Source organism: Balaenoptera acutorostrata, chromosome 6 (assembly GCF_949987535.1).
Source record: "Balaenoptera acutorostrata chromosome 6, mBalAcu1.1, whole genome shotgun sequence".
In the NCBI taxonomy this organism is placed as follows: domain Eukaryota; kingdom Metazoa; phylum Chordata; class Mammalia; order Artiodactyla; family Balaenopteridae; genus Balaenoptera; species Balaenoptera acutorostrata.
The window spans coordinates 115,248,152-115,269,231 of NC_080069.1; the positions used below are offsets into that span (position 1 = coordinate 115,248,152).

Below are 21,080 nucleotides of genomic sequence, written 5' to 3' on the forward strand. Positions count from 1 at the left end.
CACTAAACACAACACTGTAAATCAACTATACTTCAATAGTTAATTAATTAAAATAAAAATAACTCACAATCTTTACAATTATTCACTCCTATATAAAGTTTCCCAAAAAAACCTATTTATCCTTAGTATTTTACCCATAACATGAATTTATTTATGACTGAAACTAAGCTAATGAAGCTTTAGGTCTGAAGTAAGTCAATATCCTAAGAATCTCATGAAATGAAATACGGCTAAACCATTTAAATAAAACAAAATGGTACAAAATTATTTACTCACCACACACAAGAATACACAATCAAAGACACATTTTGACAAAATTGCATATAGCTTCCGCTACCAGTCAGGGCACACACAACTAATGTAAAAATAACTGTCTAGAACACTAGACTGTCTAGAACACTCTTATTTTAGTTAACAGATACTTTATCCTAAGAAAAAGAAAGAATAAAAGAAATAAGCAAATAAACAAGTATACAAAAAATGTAACAGAAGAGAAGCCCCAGGTTCACTTGCATATGCATCCCAGGCTCCTTGGTTATTGCAATGTGTAAAATCAGATGAAAAATAGGTATGATGTGGAGTAAGGTATACAAGACCATCTAACAAAACAGCTCTCTCAACTTGAGTAAAACAATATAAGTTATCCTCTTCTGTTGTTTTCTCACCTGAGAATGAAGAAAAAAAGCATGATCATCTCTAGTACAGACATTTATATAACATTCTATCCATAACTTTTCAGAAACTTACTACACATTAGCCATGGGAAAAAAAGATACAGAACTAGATAAAAGCTTAAGGCATCAAGAGTCCACTAACCTTAACCCGTTGAACAGTTGCTTAGATTTATCCAGAAGGTAACAAAAATCTGTAACTGTTTTCCTCTCTCCCTGTGGGATGTCATCTTCAGCACCTCCAGAGGACATGATTTCTTTAAGAGCAAATTCAGTCCTGTAAGAAAACATATGTCTATTTACCAAGTAGGTGAAAATAAAAAGAGAAACAGACCTTAATTATATCATCTGATAGCATTTCTTTTATGATAGAGACATCTTCTGATTACAATCAAATCATCAAAATAATTTAAGTATAAGATGGTGTGGAAGAATAGACAATGTCATATTGTGGGTGGGAATGAAAATTGGTACATCCATTTTAAAAAGCAGTTTTTATAATATTATTTCATCCAATAAATATTATTTGAATGGCTAAAATGTTCCAGGCACTCCTCTACATGGTTAAGAAATGTTGATCCTTTTAACCTATTTATCTATTTGATCCATTCTGTATATCCATCCCAGAAAACGATCCTACAAATGGAAAACCCTTTGTCCATAAAGATATTTATTTCGGTACTATAGTATTTAAAAGCTGTTATGAAACTAAAAAAACCAAAGAGGGAAATGGCTAAGTACTTCATAGAACACTAATGACTACACTCTACCCTATCACTAACTTACAGTTATACTTAAGATAATAAAGCAATAATATGGATATACTCCAGTATAAAAGGGATATAAAAACCACAAACATTAAAAAGAAAAAAAAAAACCACACACATACACACGTACATATATTTTAAAGCTATTTATTACTGAATCCAAGCTATCTTCCCATGTAATCCATCATGTTAATCAGCCATTTTAAAAACAGCAAGTTGCCGGATAGTATACATAGTATGAACCTATGCTAAAGAAAAAAAAATTCATTTGCGTTCACACACAGATAGAAGTCCCTGGGACAACACAGGGAAATCTGGTCCCAGTGCAGGGTGAAAAGGCAGAGCAGACAAGGACCAGACACCAGAGATGGTAGTTAGGGGGTGGTACAGTTATTTTGGCAAATATTTTTTTCTCCAACATTGTCTTCAACAGACAATTGCGGTTGCAAGGCAGGAAAATTGTCAGCAAGCCTAGAAGTGTCAAGGGGCTGCAGGGTAACATATGGGTGGCACTGCAGCCAGCTGGTGGGGAAGTAGTTTACAACACGCATGGACAGCACTGGGTGGTCCCTGCATGTTCACAAGTTCCTTCTTCCCACCACCTCTTTCCGCACGTCATGGACTAGGTGGTTTTAACAAAGGGAAACAGACCTTGAAAAGTGCAGAGTCTGGGAAGGGATTCCACACTACAGTAATCCTGGGTAAGTCATCTCCCACAATCAACAACCCCCTGCCTTCGTTCTTTAAACCCAGAAGGAGATGCAGAAACAAGGCACAAACTGTACTTTCTCCAGCCCTCCCCATATAGTTCATGAGCCAAGGTGGCTAATATCCCCAGGACACAGGAGTTTACAGGAGAAAAACACAAAATAAAAGTTCAAAATAAACAAATTCAATAAGAAAGGATATTAGATATAAAGCAGGAAGAAAATATCACATAATGAAGCAAATAAAAATACTGGGTATGAAAAATATAATCACTGAAATAAACTTAGTAGATGGATAGACTGAAGAACAGAAAAGATACAGCTGAACAAATTAATAAGCTAAAACATCAGGTTTAAGGTACTCTGCCAAAAGACATTAGGAAGAGATAGAATACACAAAAGAAAATTCAATAGATATGGAAAAGGGAAATGAAGGAAATCAACATCCACATCATAGCATATAAAGAAGAGAGAAAAAAATCACACGAAGGCAATAAATACTTGCAGAAATAAACTTCTATAAACTTCCCAGAATTAGAAAATATAAAACCTCAAACTAAAAGGACTCAAAGAACATTAAAAGAAAGAAAAGATAAAGAAATAATCCCACAGCCAGAAATATTAAAGTGAAACTTAAGAATCCAGAGAAGCCCTCTCCCATTCCCAACTATCCAGTCCTACAGCCATTAGGTGGGGCAGAGCACAGCAGGTGTCCACACAGAGGGTAGCCTCCTGGGTATCAGAGCACAAACTGTGAGGAGACCATCCACATCCATACAAAGGGCCAGCTTGCATGGGATGGTGGCGCCTGAGTGCACTGAGTAGGGTAACCACGAGTGGGGACTGGCATGGGGAGTGAGAGCCTGAGCACAGTGAGGAGGGCATGTCCACATGGAAGAGTTCAGAGGTAAAGAGAGATCTGTCATATATAGGGGATTCATCAAATAAGAAAATCTTTTAAGGGAAAGGGGACCGAGAGTTCTCTCTGTAAGAGAAAGGAAACACAAACATGGAAAGGGAAAAGGTTAGAATGAACCCTGTGGATTGAAACTGGAGGTATGGGTGAACTAATGGATGTTTAAGAAGGGTGATATATCTCTCAGCTCCCTTAATCACATTCTGAGTGTGGTTGGCGTATTTTCAGAGCGGGAGAGGAAGGTGCTCCTAATGCACGACAGACTGGCCCACAGTGGCCACTCTGTTCCTAGAAGTGCAACAGCTTCCGTCTGCATCTGGGGTTTCACCAACCCTCTCTTGTTTTTCCTTTTCCAGCCAAGGCCACTTTTGATGCCATTCCCAAGACCTACAGTTATCTCACTCCTGATCTCTGGAAAGAGACAGTGTTCACCAAGTCTCCATATCAGGAATTCACTGACCATCTTGTAAAGACTCACACAGAGTTTCTGTGCAGAGGACCCAGGCTCCAGCTGTAGCCACCATGTATTTTTATATGAGAAAAGTAAAGTGAATGAAGCCAGTTAAAAAGAAAAGAAAGAGAGACACATAAATGTCTGGGTGCAGGGAGGTGGGCGGCGTGATGCATACATAAGTATACTCCCCAGTTCTGTAAATCTGTCTAGTGAGAGGGCCTGGGAACAGTGACCATTCCCCCCCACGACCCCCACCAATGGTATGAACATACCTAGCACCCAAATCTTGGCTTCTAACACCATTCTCCAATAAAGGGAACCAGAGCTCCTTGGAGAATTGTAATAGTCTAATTACAGCCCTGGAGCAGAAAAAGTACAAGATGAATCTGGAATATCCTGTGCCAGAGAGCAACAAAGTGCTCAAAGAATGATAGAGACATAAGAAAAGGATATAGGACTTAAGTGTCCATCAACAGATGAATGATAAAGAAAATGTGGTATATGTACACAATGGAATATTATTCAGCCATAAAAAGGGGAAGTCCTGCTATTTGCAACAACATGGATGGACCTTGACAGCATTATGCTAAGTTAAATAAGTCACACAGAGAAAGACATATACTGTATGATCTTACTTATATGTGGAATCTTACAGAAAAAACCAAACTCATAGAAACAGAGAACAGATTGGTGGTTTCCGGAAGTGGGGGTGGGGAGTGATAGAAAACTGTGAAGGTGGTCGAAGGGTACAAAATTCCACTTATAAGATAAATAAGTTCTGGGGATGTAATGTACAATATGGTGACTATAGCTAACAATATTGTATTATACATCTGAAAGTTGCCAAGAAAGTAGATCTTAGTTCTTATCACAAGAAAAAAATTTTTGTAACTGTGTGAGGTGATGGATGATAACCAAACTTATTGCGGTAATCATTTTGCAGTATATAATACATCAAATCACTATGTGTACACCTTAAACTAATAGAATGCTATATGTCAATGACATCTCAATAAAACTGGGATAAATAAATGAATAAAAATAAAAAATAAAATCAAGCATTAAAAAAGGACCTAGGATCTAGCTTGAGGGAGCGTCCACTAGCCAAATTGGGGATAATTTCAGCATCAAAACAAATAATAATAGTAATGGATTATAACCTATTAAATAAAATAAGAAATGATAAAGCAATACTGACATAAGTGAATGAATAAATGTACAATTTGATAGTGAATGGGATAGTTTCAGAGTACTTGCCCACAAAATACACATTAATTCCAAAAGGAAAAAGTAACATCACAACAATGAAATCTGGCAGACATCACCTTGATTAAGTGACCAAAATGAACATCATTCATAATCAGATCAATCAAAGTCCTGTACCACCTGATAGGATGAGAAGTGATATTCCTGCCAAAGAGACATAACGTAAACCTAATCATGAGGAAACAGACAAAACCAAATTGGGAGACATATTCTACAAAATAACCAAACTGTAATCTTCAAAAATGTCAAGGATATTCCCCCAAAGAAAAGGGAAGACTGAAGTGCGATGCCTGATTCAGAGCTGGATCTTTCTGCTGTAAAGGATGTTATTGGGACAAGTGGTGAAGCTTGAATGGAATCTGAGAAATAGATGGTAGTAATACATCAATGTTAATTAGAAAAAAATATGAAACCTGGAATTCCCTGGCAGTCCAGGGGTTAGGACTCTGCACTTCCACTTCAGGGGCCACAGGTTCAATCCCTGGTCGGAGAGCTAAGATCCCGCATGCCGTGCAGTGTGCCCCAAAAAAAAGAAAGAAAGAAAGAAAAAAAACCCCTAATACAACAAAGTTAGCACATTAAAAATATACTAATTATTTAGCACACTAAATGTGTCAACAGATGAATGGATAAAGAAGATGTGGTATATATATATATACAATCGAATATTAGCCATAAAAAAGAATGAAATAATGCCATTTGCAGCAACCTAGAGATGAACCTAGAGATTATCATACTAACTGAAGTCAGACAGAGAAAGACAGATATCATATGATATCACTTATGTGTGGAATCTAGAAAATGATACAAATGAACTTATTAACAAAACAGAAACAGACCCACAGACATAGAAAACAAACTTACCATTACCAAAGGGGAAGGGGAGGGATCAATTAGGAGTTTGATATTAGCAGATACAAACTACTATATATAGAATAAATGACAAAGTCCTACTGTATAGCACACAGAACTATATTCAATATCTTGTAATAAACCATAATAGAAAAAGAATATGAAAATGAATATATAAAATACCTACTTTGCTGTACACCAGAAGTTAACACAACATTGTAAATCAACTATATTTCAATTTAAAAATAATAATAATATGCCACAACTAAGACCCGGTGCAGCCAAATAAATAAATAAATATTTTTTAAAATACAAATAATAATAATAAAAAAGTAAGTCTAAAATTTTCAAAAGGCAAAACAAAGTAATGAACATACAAAAAAAAAATACAGTAATTACCGCAGTTGAGTATGCACTGAAGCCAGCATATTCACTAGGGGTAGTGTAAAATAGTGCAGACCCTTGATATTCACTGTATGTATCGGGGGATACATTTATTCTTTCTATCAGACTCAGCAATTACACTTCTGGAAACTTATCTTAAGGAACATGTTAACCATCATTACTGATAAATTACTCATAACACAGGGAACTGGTGTTCCCCTCCACCCTACACTCTCACATAATTACCTGTTCTTCAACCTCACTGAAATATGGGCAAGTCTCTGAACCAATTCTACTCTTACATAACATCACAATTTTACACGTTATTCTCTTCGCCTATTTTGGTCACCTGGCAAGTTTATATTCATAGTTTAAGACATTACTCAAATGACACCTTTTCAGATTTTCCTTGAAAACCTAATCTCTCCCTGGCACTTACATATGATCAAGTTGGTAGAGGCTTCTCCAGTGACACCACAGAAAGTTATACATGAAACAACTGTTTGTTAAAAAAAAAAAGTCTGTCTCACTGTCTAGACCTACACTTTCCGAAACTATAGTTACTGGCCACATGTGGCTACTGAGCACTTGAAACATGGCTACTCTAAGTTGAGATGTGTTGTAAAGGTAAAATACACCAAATTTAGAAGATTTAGCATAAATAAAGATGTAAAAATCTCATTAATAATTTTTATATTGTTACATGTTGAAATAATGTTTTGGTTATTTAATAAAATAAAATACATTATTAAAATTAGTTTCATCGGTTTCTTTTTACTTTTTAATCTGATCATATTTCTTTTTTTACCAATTTTATTTTACTATTATTTTTTATTGAAGTATAGTTGATTTACAATGTTGTGTAGCTTCTGGTGCACGGCAAAGCAATTCAGTTACACATATATATACATATTATTTTTCATATTCTTTTCCATTATGGCTTATTACAAGATATTGAATATAGTTCCCTGTGTTATACAGTAGGACCTTGTGGTTTATCTGTTTTATATGTAGTAGTTTTTATCTGCTAATCCCAAACTCCTAATTTATCCTCCCTTTGGTAACCATAAATTTTTTTTCCCTATGTCTGTGAGTCTGTTTCTGTTTTGTAAATAAGTTCATTTGTATCATTTTTTAGATTCCACACATAAGTGATATCATATGATATCTGCCTTTGTCTGACTTACTTCACTTAGTATGATAATCTCTAGGTTCATTCATGTTACTGCAAATGGCATTATTTCATTCTTTTTTATGGCTGAGTAATATTCCATGGTATATATATACCACATCTTTTATCCATTCATCTGTCGCTGGACATTTAGGTTGCTTCCATGTCTTGGCTATTGTAAATAGTGCTGTGATGAACATTGGGGTGCATGCATCTTTTTGAATTTAGAGTCTGCTCCAGCTACATGCCCAGGAGTTGGACTGCTGGATCACATGCCAACTCTATTTTTAGTCTTTTAAGGAACCTCCATACTGTTCTCCACAGTGGCTGCACCATTAATGTGATTATATTTCTATCAAACAGATATAAAGCTGTCAATATTCATAGATGATACAAACCTCTCCATAGAAATTTCAAAAGAACCTACAGATAAATTATTAGAATTAACCAGTGAATTTAGCAAAGTTGCTGGATATAAGGTGAATTATAAAAAGGCAACTGGAAAGGGGACCTTCAAGATGGCAGAGGAGTAAGACGTGGAAATCACCTTCCTCCCCACAAATACATCAAAAATACATCTACATGTGGAACAACTCCTACAGAACACCTACTGAACACCGGCAGAAGACCTCAGACTTCCCAAAAGGCAAGAAACTCCCCATGTACCTGGGTAAGGCAAAAGAAAAAAGAAAAAACAGAGACAAAATAGGAACAGGACTTGCACCTCTGGGAGGGAGCTGTGAAGGAGGAAAAGTTTCCACACACTAGGAAGACTCTTCACTGGTGGAGACGGTGGGGTGGGCTGGGGGGAAGCTTTGGAGCCACGGAGGAGAGCACAGCAATAGGGGTGCAGAGGGCAAAGCGGAGAGATTCCTGCACAGAGGATCAGTGCCGACCAGCACTCACCAGCCTGAGAGGCTTGTCTGCTCACCCGCTGGGACGGGTGGGAGCTGGGAGCTGAGGATCGAGCTTCGGAGGTCAGACCCCAGAGAGAGGACTGGGGTTGGCTGTGTGAACACAGCCTGAAGGGGGCTACTGCACCACAGCTAGCTGGGAGGGAGTCCAGGAAAAAGTCTGGAACTGCCTAAAAGGCAAGAGACCATTGTTTCAGGGTGCGTGAGGAGAGGGGACTCCTTCCTTGTCTGCCCAAAGAAGGCAGAGCACCGCCTAAATGAGCTTCAGAGATGGGCGCGAGCTGCGCTATCAGCTCGGACCACAGAGATGGCCATGAAATGTTAACACTCCTGCTGCAGCCACCAAGAATCCCACTATCCACACCTCCCTGGGAGGCTGTGCAGCCTGTCACTGCCAGGGTCTCATGACCCAGGGACAAATTCCCCGGGGAGAACACACGGCAGGCCTCAAGCTGTTGCAACGTCATGCTGGCCTCTGCCACCGCAGGCTTGCCCCGCATTCCAATTATAACTATAGTACCCCTCCCTCCCCCTGGCCTGAATGAACAAGAGCCCCCTAATCAGCTGCTGCTTTAACCCCGTCCTATCTGGGTGGGAACAGATGCCTGATGGTGACCTACATGCAGAGGCAGGGCCAAAACCAAAGCTGAACCCCAGGAGCTGTGAGAACAAAGAAGAGAAAGGGAAATCTCTCCCAGCAGCCTCAGGAGCAGCGGATTAAATCCCCACAATTAACTTGATGTACCCCGCACCTGTGGAATACCTGAATAGACAACGAATCATCCCAAAATTGAGGCGGCGGACTTTGGGAGCAACTGTAGACTAGGGGTTTGCTGTCTGCGATGGATTTGTTTCTGATTTTTATGTTTACCTTAGTGTAGATTTTAACACTTGTTATCATTGGTGGATTCGTTTATTGGTTTGGTTGCTCTCTTTTTTTTATTATTTTTGTTTTTTTTATTTTAATAATTTCTTTTCTTCCTTTTTTTCCCCCTTTTCTTCTGAGCCATGTGGCTGACAGGGTCTTGGTGCTCCAGCCTGGTGTCAGGCCTGAGCCTCTGAGGTGGCAGAGCCAAGTTCAGGACATTGGGCTACCAGAGACCTCCCAGCCCCACATTATATCAATCGGTGAGAGCTCTCCCAGAGATCTCCATCTAAACGCTAAGACCCAGCTCCACCCAACAATCAGCAAGCTCCAGTGCTGGAGGCCCCATGCCAAGCAACTAGCATGAGAGGAACACAACCACACCCATCTGCAGAGAGGCTGCCTAAAATCATACTAAGTTCACAGACACCCCAAAACACACCACTGGACGCAGCCCTGCCCACCAGAAAGACAAGATCCAGCCCCACCCACCAGAACACAGGCACCAGTCCCCTCCACCAGTAAGCCTACACAACCCACTGAACCAACCTCACCCACTGGGAGCAGACACCAAAAACAACGGCAACTACGAACCTGCAGGCTGCGAAAAGGAGACACCAAACACAGTTAAGTTAAACAAAATGAGAAGACAGAGAAATATGCAGCAGATGAAGAGGCAAGGTAAAAACCCACTGGACCAAACAAATGAAGAGGAAACAGGCACTCTGCCTGGAAAAGAATTCAGAGTAATGATAGTAAAGATGATCCAAAATCTTGGAAATAGAATGGAGAAAATAGAAGAAATGTTTAACAAGGACCTAGAAGAACTAAAGAGCAAACAACAATGATGAACAACACAATAAATGAAATTAAAAATTCTCTAGAAGGAATCAACAGCAGAATAACTGAGGGAGAAGAACAGATAAGTGACCTGGAAGACAAAATAGTGGAAATAACTACCACAGAGCAGAATAAAGAAAAAAGAATGAAAAGAATTGAGGACAGTCTCAGAGACCGCTGGGACAACATTAAACACACCAACATTCGAATTATAGCAGTCTCAGAAGAAGAAGAGAAAAAGAAAGGGTCTGAGAAAATATTTGAAGAGATTATAGTTGAAAACTTCCCTACTATGGGAAAGGAAATAGACAATCAAGTCCAGGAAGTGCAGAGAGTCCCATACAGGATAAACCAAGGAGAAATACGCCAAGACACATATTAATCAAACTATCAAAAATTAAATACAATGAAAGAATATTGAAAGCATCAAGGGAAAAGCAACAAATAACATCCAAGGGAATCCCCATAAGGTTAATAGCAGATCTTTCAGCAGAAACTCTGCAAGCCAGAAGGAAGTGGCAGGACATATTTAAAGAGATGAAAGGGAAAAACCTACAACCAAGATTACACTACCCAGCAAGGATCTCATTTAGATTCAACAGAGAAATTAAAACCTTTACAGGCAAGCAAAAGTTAAGAGAATTCAGCACCACCAAACCAGCTTTACAACAAATGCTAAAGGAACTTCTCTAGGCAGGAAACACAAGAGAAGGAAAAGACCTACAAAAACAAACCCAAAACAACTAAGAAAATGGTAATACGAACATACATATCAATAATTACCTTAAATGTAAATGGTTTAAAGCTCCAACCAAAATACACAGACTGGCTGAACAGATACAAAAACAAGCCCCATATATATGCTGTCTACAAGAGACCCACTTCAGACCTAGGGACACATACAGACTGAAAGTGAGGGGATGGAAAAAGATATTCCATGCAAATGGAAATCAAAAGAAAGGTGGAGTAGCAATTCTCATATCAGACAAAACAGACTTTAAAATAAAGACTATTATAAGAGACAAAGAAGGACACTACATAATGATCAAGGGATAGATCCAAGAAGAAGATATAACAATTGTAAATATTTATGTACCCAAAATAGGAGCACTTCAATACATAAGGCAAATGCTAACAGCCACAAAAGGGGAAATCAACAGTAACACAATAATAGTAGGGGACTTTAACACCTCACTTTCACCAATGGACAGATCATGCAAAATGAAAATACATAAGGAAACACAAGCTTTAAATGACATATCAAACAAGATGGACTTAACTGATATTTATAAGACATTCCATCCAAAAACAACAGAAGACAGTTTCTTCTCAAGTGCTCATGGAACATTCTCCAGGATAGATCACATCTTGGGTCACAAATCAAGCCTTGGTAAATTTAAGAAAATTGAAATTGTATCAAGTATCTTTTCTGACCACACCGCTTTGAGACTAGATATCAACTACAGGAAAAAAACTGTAAAAAATACAAACACATGGAGGCTAAACAATATGCTACTAAATAACCAAGAGATCACTGAAGAAATCAAAGAGGAAATCAGAAAATACCTAGAAACAAATGACAATGAAAACATGACGACCCAAAACCTATGGGATGCAGCAAAAGCAGTTCTAAGAAGGAAGTTTATAGCCATACAATCCTACCTCAAGAAACAAGAAAAATCTCAAATAAATAACCTAACCTTACACCTAAGCAATTAGAGAAAGAAGAACAAAAAAACCCCAAAGTTAGCAGAAGGAAAGAAATCATAAAGATAAGATCAGAAATAAATGAAAAAGAAATGAAAGAAAAAATAGCAAAGGTCAATAAAACTGAAAGCTGGTTCTTTGAGAAGATAAACAAAATTGACAAACCATTAGCCAGACTCATCAAGAAAAAAAACAAAATTGATAAACCATCAGCCAGACTCATCAAGAAAAAAAGGGAGAAGACTCAAATCAATAAATTAGAAATGAAAAAGGAGAAGTAACAACTGACACTGCAGAAATACAAAGGATCATGAGAGATTACTACAACCAGTTATATGCCAATAAAATGGACAACCTGGAAGAAATGGACAAATTCTTAGAAAAGCACAACCTTCTGAGACTGAACCAGGAATAGAAAATATACACAGCCCAATCACAAGCACTGAAATTGAAACTGTAATTAAAAATCTTCCAGCAAACAGAAGTCCAGGACCAGATGGATTCACAGGTGAATTCTATCAAACATTTAGAGAAGAGCTAACACCTATCCTTCTCAAACTCTTCCAAAATATAGCAGAGGGAGGAACAATCCCAAACTCATTCTACGAGTCCCCCATCACCCTGATACCAAAACCAGACAAAGATGTCACAAAAAAGAAAACTACAGGTCAATATCCCTGCTGGACACAGATGCAAAAATCCTCAACAAAATACTAGCAAACAGAATCCAACAGCATATTAAAAGGATCATACACCATGATCAAGTGGGGTTTATCCCAGGAATGCAAGGATTCTTCAATATATGCAAATCAATCAATGTGATAAACCATATTAACAAACTGAAGGATAAAAACCATGTGATAATCTCAATAGAAGCAGAAAAAGCTTTTGACAAAATTCAACACCCATTTATGATAAAAACTCTCCAGAAAGTGGGCACAGAGGGAACCTACCTCAACATAATAATGGCCATATATGACAAACCCAGAGCCAACATCGTTCTCAATGGTGAAAAACTGAAAGCATTTCCTCTAAGATCAGGAACAAGACAAGGTTGCCCACACTCACCGCTATTATTCAACAAAGTTTTGGAAGTTTTAGCCATGGCAATCTGAGAAGAAAAAGATATAAAAGGAATCCAAATCAGAAAAGAAGAAGTAAAACTGTCACTGTTTGCAGATGACATGATACTATACATAGAGAATCCTAAAGATGCTACCAGAAAACTACTAGAGCTAATCAATGAATTTGGTAAAGTTGCAGGACACAAAATTAATGCACAGAAATCTCTTGCATTCCTATATACTAATGATGAAAAATCTGAAAGAGAAATGAAGGAAACACTCCCATTTACCATTGCAACAAAAAGAATAAGACACCTAGGAGTACACCTACCTAAGGAGACAAAAGACCTGTATGCAGAAAACTATAAGACACTAATGAAAGAAATTAAAGATGATACAAACAGATGGAGAGATATACCATGTTCTTGGATTGGAAGAATCAACATTGTGAAAATGACTATACTACCCAAAGCAATCTACAGATTCAATGCAATCCCTATCAAACTACCACTGGCATTTTTCACAGAACCAGAACAAAGAATCACACAATTTGTATGGAAACACAAAAGACTCCGAAAAGCCAAAGCAATCTTAAGAAAGAAAAATGGAGCTGGAGGAATCAGGCTCCCTGACTTCAGACCATACTACAAAGCTACAGTAATCAAGACAGTATGGTACTGGCACAAAAACAGAAATATAGATCAATGGAACAGGATAGAAAGCCCAGAGATAAACCCATGCAAATATGGTCACCTTATCTTTGATAAAGGAGGCAAGAATATACAATGGAGAAAAGACAGCCTCTTCAATAAGTGGTGCTGGGAAAACTGGACAGCAAACTGGACAGCTACACGTAAAAGAATAAAATTAGAACACTCCCTAACACCGTATACAGAAATAAACTCAAAATGGATTAGAGACCTAAATGTAAGGTCAGACACTATAAAACTCTTAGAGGAAAACATAGGCAGAACACTCTATGACATAAATCACAGGAAGATCCTTTTTGACCCACCTCCTAGAGAAATGGAAATAAAAACAAAAATAAACAAATGGGACCTAATGAAACTTAAAAGCTTTTACACAGCAAAGGAAACCATAAACAAGACGAAAAGACCACCCTCAGAATGGGAGAAAATATTTGCAAACGAAGCAACTGACAAAGGATTAATCTCCAAAATATACAAGCAGCTCATGCAGCTCAGTATCAAAAAAACAAACAACCCAATCCAAAATGGGCAGAAGATGTAAACAGACATTTCTCCAAAGAAGATATACAGATTGCCAACAAACACATGAAAGGATGCTCAACATCACTAACATTAGAGAAATGCAAATCAAAACTGCAATAAGGTATCACCTCACACTGGTCAGAATGGCCATCCTCAAACAATCTACAAACAATAAAATGCTGGAGAGGGTGTGGAGAAAAGGGAACCCTCTGTTGGTGGGAATGTAAATTGGTACAGCCACTATGGAGAACAGTATGGAGGTTCCTTAAAAAACTAAAAATAGAACTACCATATGAACCAACAATCCCACTAATGGGCATATACCCTGAGAAAACCATAATTCAAAAAGAGTCATGTACCACAACGTTCATTGCAGCACTATTTACAATAGCCAGAACATGGAAGCAACCTAAGTGTCCATCGACAGATGAATGGATAAAGAAGATGTGGCACATATATACAATGGAATATGACTCAGCCATAAAAAGAAACGAAATTGAGTTATTTGTAGTGAGGTGGATGGACCTAGAGTCTGTCATACAGAGTGAAGTAAGTCAGAAAGAGAAAAACAAATACTGTATGCTAACACATATATATGGAATCTAAAAAAAAAAAAAAAAAGGTTCTGACGAACCTAGCGGCAGAATAAAGATGCAGACATAGAGAATGGACTTGAGGACAAGGGGAGGAGGAAGGGTAAGCTGGGACAAACTGAGAGAGTAGCACTGACATATATACACTACCAAAGGTAAAACAGATAGCTAGTGGGAAGCAGCTGCATCGCAGAGGGATATCAGCTTGGTGCTTTGTGACCACCAAGAGGGGTGGGATAGGGAGGGTGGGAGGGAGACGCAAGAGGGAGGGGATATGGGGATATATGTATACATATAGCTGATTCACTTTGTTATACAGCAGAAACTAACACAACATTGTAAAGCAATTATACTCCAATAAAGATATTTTTAAAAAATTTAAAAAATAAAAAGGCAACTATATTTCTATATCCTAAGAACAAATAATTAGAAGGTGAAACTTTAAAGAAAATTATAGCATTGACATTAGCACCAAATAATATCAAATAACTAGGAATAAATATAATGCAGATGTGTAAGACCTCATCACAGAAGACTGTAAAACTCTGAGAGGTAAATTAAAGAAAAATTAATAGAAAATTAAGAATATGCCATTTTATTTTACTGGAAGCTTGAAAATTATAAACACATCAATTCTCCCTAAATTGGTCTATAGATTTAATGCAGTACTAATCAAAATCTTAATAAACTTATTCAGATTTGTGGTAATGGACAAGTTGATTCTATAATTTATATGGAAATGCCAAGAGCCAACAGCAGCTAAATTAATCTTGAAGAACAACAAGATGGGAAGACTTACCCCACTGGATATCAAAATTTTTATAAAGTTCCAAGATTGAAGACTGTGGTATTGGTGCAGGAAGAGAAAAACAGACCAATATGACAGAACAGAGTTGAGAAATGATGCCCAAGTAAACAGATACTTGATTTATAACAAAGGTAGCAGTGTAAAACAATGAGAAAAAATAGTTTATCAAAAAAAAAACACAAAACACAGAAGAAAAGAAAGGAAGAGAAAAAGAGCTAGTGTGGGGTCAACTGGATATCTAAATTAAAAGAAAAAACATGAATCTTGAGTCCTACTTCTGCCATACACAAAAATAAATTCTAGGTATACTGTGGATATAAATGTAAAAGGTAAAATAAAGTAGTACTTACATCATAATATAAGAAGCTATCTTCATGACCATGGGGTAAAAACTGATTTCTTAAACAGATCACCAAAAATACTCATCATGAAGGAAAAATTGCACAATTTAAAAAACCTAGTATGTATTGTGTTGCTCAAAAGACACCATTAAGAAAGTGAAAAGACAAGACACAGAGTAGAAGATGTTTGCAATATATATATTTGACAAAGGACTTGTAACCAAAGAAATAAATGAAGAACCCCTATAAATCAGTAAGAAAGAACAATCAATCCAATAAAAAATGAGATGGTGGGCAAAAGGCTTGAATAGACACTTCACAAAGGGGATGGCCAAATGAAAGGGTGCTGACTTTCATTAGTCGTCAGAGAAATGCAAATTAAAGCCAAATGACACATCTACCAGAATGTCTGGAATAGTTTTTAAAAAGCTGACAATCCCACATGTTGGAAGAATGTGCAGCAACAGGAGCTACTAGAAAACTATTTAGCAGTATCTACTAATGTGTACTCAGCAACTAGGAAAATATACCAACAGATGTGCACCGTGTGTGCACCAAAAGACATTTACAAGTATGTTCACAGAAGTAAAATTTGTAACTGCCAAAATCTGGAAGCAATCAAGTATCTATCAATAATGAAATAGATAAATAAGTGGAATACTATAGTATAATGAAAATGAACGCACTACAGCCACCTGCAACAACATGGATGGACCCAGCATAACGCTGAGTGAAAGGAAGCAGACCCAAAAGAACACATATCGTATGACTCCAATACACAAGGCACAAAACAGATAAAATCAGACCTTGGTATTTGACAGACTGGTCAAGATAGTGATTACTGGGCTTCCCTGGTGGCGCAGTGCCTGAGAGTCTGCCTGCCAATGCAGGGGACACGGGTTCGAGCCCTGGTCTGGGAGGATCCCACATGCCGCGGAGCAGCTGGGCCCGTGAGCCACAATTACTGAGCCTGCGCGTCTGGAGCCTGTGCTCCGCAACAAGAGAGGCCGCGATAGTGAGAGGCCCGCGCACCGCGATGAAGAGTGGCCCCCGCTTGCTGCAACTAGAGAAAGCCCTCACACAGAAACGAAGACTCAACACAGCCAAAAATAAATAAACTAATTAATTAAAAAGTTACTTGAATTAATTATTTAAAAAAAAAAAGATAGTGATTACTTTTAGGGAGGAGGCAGGAAATAAGAGGAATGCTAAAAATATTTTATTTTTTGACCTGGAGTTAACATTGTGAAAATTCATTAAGCCATACATTTATTATGTATAAAGAAAGAAGGAAGAGGGAGGACAAACACCAGACTCAGGTGGTTTTTCAAAGTAAGTTATACAGGGGCTTCCCTGGTGGCTCAGTGGTTAAGAATCCGCCTGACAATGCAGGGGACACAGGTTCGAACCCTGGTGCAGGCAGATCCCACATGCCATGGAGCATCTAAGCCCGTGTGCCACAGCTACTGAGCCTGCGCTCTAGAGCCCGCAAGCCACAACTACTGAAGCCAGCGTGCCACAACTACTGAGCCCACATGCTGCAACTACTGAAGCCCACACGTCTAGAGCCCGTGCTCCACAACAAGAGAAGCCACCACAATGAGAAGCCCACATACTGCAATGAAGAGTAGCCCCCACTCGCCGCAACTAGAGAAAGCCCGTGTGCAGCAGCGAAGACTCAACACAGCCAAAAATAAAATTTAAAAAGTAAGTTTTACCAAACACTTGAAAAACGTAACACTGAATATACTTCCCTTCCAAGATTCATTTTAATAAATCTAATATAATTTTGACACCAAGGGCAAAAGAAGGGCAATACAAAAAAGCAGAATTACAAGACAAAGTCCATATTATATAAACAGTTGTTACTGCCTCAAATGTTTGTAATGTTAATAGATTATGCATAATTGAAATTTTAATATAAAGCAGCAAACACAATTTCACTGGTTTACTACAAAATAAATGGTAAATTAAGACTTATGAATGAAATATGTATGTACCTATATCAATTATTTGGGGAAAATATATAATATATGGTAATCTATAAACACTAGTTCTGTAGACATTTATGGGAAGCATACGTGTAAACATACCACATGGGTAACAATAAAAGATGATACAAAGAAAAGGACATATTTTGTTGTGGGTTAAATTGTGGCACCCCGCAAAAAAAAAAACATGTTGAACTCCTTACCCCTTGTACTGTCAATGTAAACTTATTTGGAAATAGGGTGTTTGCAGATATAATTAAGATGTAAGTTAACGTGAGGTCATATTGGAATAGAGTGAGCCCTTAATCCAGTATGACTGGTATCCTTATAAGCTGAGGAAAAAAGATACAGACAGACACCCACAGAGAGGAGAATACCATGTGAAGACAGAGACACAGAGGGAAGAGAGTCAAATGAAGAAAGAGACAGAGATTGGAATTATGTAGCTACAAGCCAAGGAACCACCAGAAGCTAGACAAGAGGCATGGAACAGATTCCCCCTCTGAGCTTCAAAAAAGGAACCAATTCTGCCAATACCCTGATTTTGGACTCATGGCTTCCTGCAGTATGAGAGCACAAATTTCTCTTGTTGTAAACAACCCAGTTTGTGGTAACTTATTACAGCAGCTCTAGGACACCAATGCATATATGATACAGTCCTAACAGATTACAAAATAGGCACAGGAGCATAAGAGCACTGAATGCACACAACTGCTCAAAGACTTGTTCTCCTAAGTACAGAGCATCTGGCAAATTATTGACCTGCTTTGTTGACAATTTCTTTTTAAAGGAAGTCTTGACAAAGCAACAAGAGCAACTGCTACTCTGGACTGAATTCTAAGTAAATGGGGGGCAATACAAAAGCATGAAAGAAATCTATGCAGAGTCACAACAGCAGCAGAAAGGGCCTCGGAATAAGACAGAAGAAGCATTCCTGTTCCAAACACTTTCTAGTTTTGTGACTGTAAACAAACAAAAAACTTCAGCTAACACTGAGTTGCACATTTTTAATCCACAAAAACAAGCAATTTACACTTGTTCTGCTACCTCAGATAACTGCTGTGAAGACAGGTGTGAAAGAAGTCTGAAAACACTATATAATGTATAATACAACCATCACTATTATTCTGCAGTTTAGTGATGTTTCAAAAAGATAGGGAACGAGCCTGTGATTAGACCTAAAAGGGAAATAGGCCAAGAAAAGAATGGAAGTACAAGGAAATGAAACCAAAGTATAATAAAAAAGATTTATTCTGACAAAGTAGAGAAGATATTTATAGAAATCACATGGTAGGAAAGAGACATTTCCTTATGCATTCAGATTTTTTAAAAGACAGGTAAAAGAGATGGAATGGCTATATAATTAAGCATCAGCATTAGAGAGTCTCACACATACGTTTTCTCAGCTATAAAAATGGAATATTAATAATAGCTTCCTCATAAAGCTGCTGGACAATAAAATGAACTAATGGATATAAAATTGCCCTGTAAATTACAGTGTACTTTAAAATTATTAGTTGTAAAATTGTTATAAATGCACTCAAAACAGAGCATAAATTGAAAAATAGCAAGCACAAAACAATGTTGAATGTGTGTGTGCATATGCGGGGGGTGATTATGATGGTTTTGCTATATTCAATGAAACGGGAACAAGAAGCTACTGCTTCAGATGGCATTCCTATAATAGGAACCAAATAGAGTGCAAAGCATCTTCACGTATCAAAGAGAGCAGAAAAATATCCTGAATTATATACAAATTATATTCTGAAAACAATTTTTCTGACTTACTCCAACATGCAATTGCAGTTAAGTTTCAAGCTATAACAATTCTACGAGAAATGCATAGGTACCAAACTGCTCATGGTTCAATACAGAAAGAGACTGAATGAACTGAGGGCGAAGAGAGGTTAAGAAAAAAAAGCCAAAAGAGCGAAGGCATGGAGCAGAGGTGATATACAGACATATAGCCAGAAGGCTATTTGTAAGATACTGTCCAGGAGACTACACAGATATCATTTTGCCTACCAAACGTGGAGGAAGAGAAGTGTTTTCCTAATACATCTGCATATGCAAATTCCAGTACTTATTCAACTGAGACATAGCACACAGCCTAACAGAAAGGAAAGGAAGCCTGTCACTCAGTCAGCCATCTAAAAAGAACAACTATCAGGACTTCCCTGGTGGTGCAGTGGTTAGGAGTCCACCTGCCAATGCAGGACACGGGTTCGATCCCTGGTCTGGAAGGATCCCACATGCCGCAGAGCAACTAAGCCCGTGTGCCATGACTGCTGAACCTGCACTCTAGAGCCCGCAAGCCACGACTGTTGAGCCCTCGTGCCACAGCTACTGAGGCCCGCGTGCCTGGAGCTCGTGCTCCGCAACGGGAGAAGCCAACGCAATGAAAAGCCTGCGCACTGCAATGAAGAGCAGCCCCCGCTAGCCGCAACTAGCCCACGCACAGCAATGAAGACCCAACGCAGGCAAAAATAAATAAATAAAATAAATAAATTCTAAAAAGTAAAAAAATAAAATGAAAAGAACAACTATCAACAAGATACATGCAAAGACTATTTATTTAGCTAATGGGGCAGGAAACACAAAACTATGCAAAATGAAAGAAAGTAACAAATATTTATACCCTGGAGAATGATGTGAGGAAACATGACTTGAAGCAGCCTGGGGTTAATAAATCATAAAAACTGTCTTGGGCGGAAAACCCACAGAGGCAGCGGTCAAATACCATGTAGATCAATTTAAAGGGCCATTTACTCACAACACAAAAACTCGAGAGGGAACAAGACGTTCAGGCAAGGGTCTCAATCAGCTACCATGACACTACTCCTATTCAGTAGGTAAAGAAGCGCAGGCCACACAGAATTTTCCTTTTTTTTTTATAATTAATTTTTATTGGAGTATAGTTGCTTTACAATGCAGACTTTTCCTTCTTAATCACATACAAAGATAGCAGCAGCAGCAGCCAAAGGTCACGCAGACAATACGCTAAACAGGTACTACGGGGACTTCCCTGGTGGTCGAGTGGGTAAGACTCTGTGCTCCCAATGCAGGGGGCCCAGGTTTAATCCCTGGTCAGGAAACTAGATCCCACATGCCACAACTAAGAAGGCTGCATGCTGCAATTAAGAAACCCGCATACTGCACCTAAGAGTCCACACGCCGCAACAAAGAAGCCTGCATGCCACAACTAAGAGTCCGCATGCTGCAATGAAGAAGTCCGCATGCCACAACTAAAGATCCCTCATGCCGCAACGAAGATCCCGCATGCCGCAACGAAGACCTGGTGTAGCCTAAATAAATAAATAAATAATAAATTAGCAAAAAAGAAAAACAGGTACCATGCAAATCATTTGAGGCCACCCAAAACCAACATCTCAGCATACTCTGAGAGAAGGCTGTTAGTCATGCAAATGTTAGTTAGGTCATACCTAATTTGTATTAAGAAGAATTAAAGGGGCTTCCCTGGTGGCACAGTGGTTAAGAATCTGCCTGCCAATGCAGGGGACACAGGTTCAAGCCCTG

The 21,080-nt window shown here is 38.3% G+C and overlaps 1 protein-coding gene and 1 non-coding gene across 5 annotated transcripts in view; one reads left to right on the plus strand and one right to left on the minus strand.

Annotated features, from left to right (window-relative positions):
- SCAI (suppressor of cancer cell invasion) overlaps window positions 1-21,080 on the minus strand; it is a 148,445-nt gene that overhangs the window by 78,435 nt on the left and 48,930 nt on the right. For 3 of the 4 annotated variants that reach the window (XR_009008712.1, XM_057548971.1, XM_057548973.1), the window contains one exon: window positions 817-948. Coding sequence is in view for 3 of the 4 variants with exons in the window: in XM_057548971.1 (XP_057404954.1) it covers window positions 817-948 (132 nt within the window). In the remaining variant the exon portion in view is untranslated. Of the gene's footprint in view, window positions 1-816; window positions 949-12,582; window positions 12,626-21,080 lie in introns of all 4 variants that reach the window. The other variant, XM_057548972.1, reaches the window with a different exon arrangement.
- On the plus strand, window positions 3,239-3,366 carry LOC114235572 (small nucleolar RNA SNORA64/SNORA10 family). The gene has a single exon (XR_003621721.1). It is a non-coding gene; the product is annotated as a small nucleolar RNA SNORA64/SNORA10 family (small nucleolar RNA).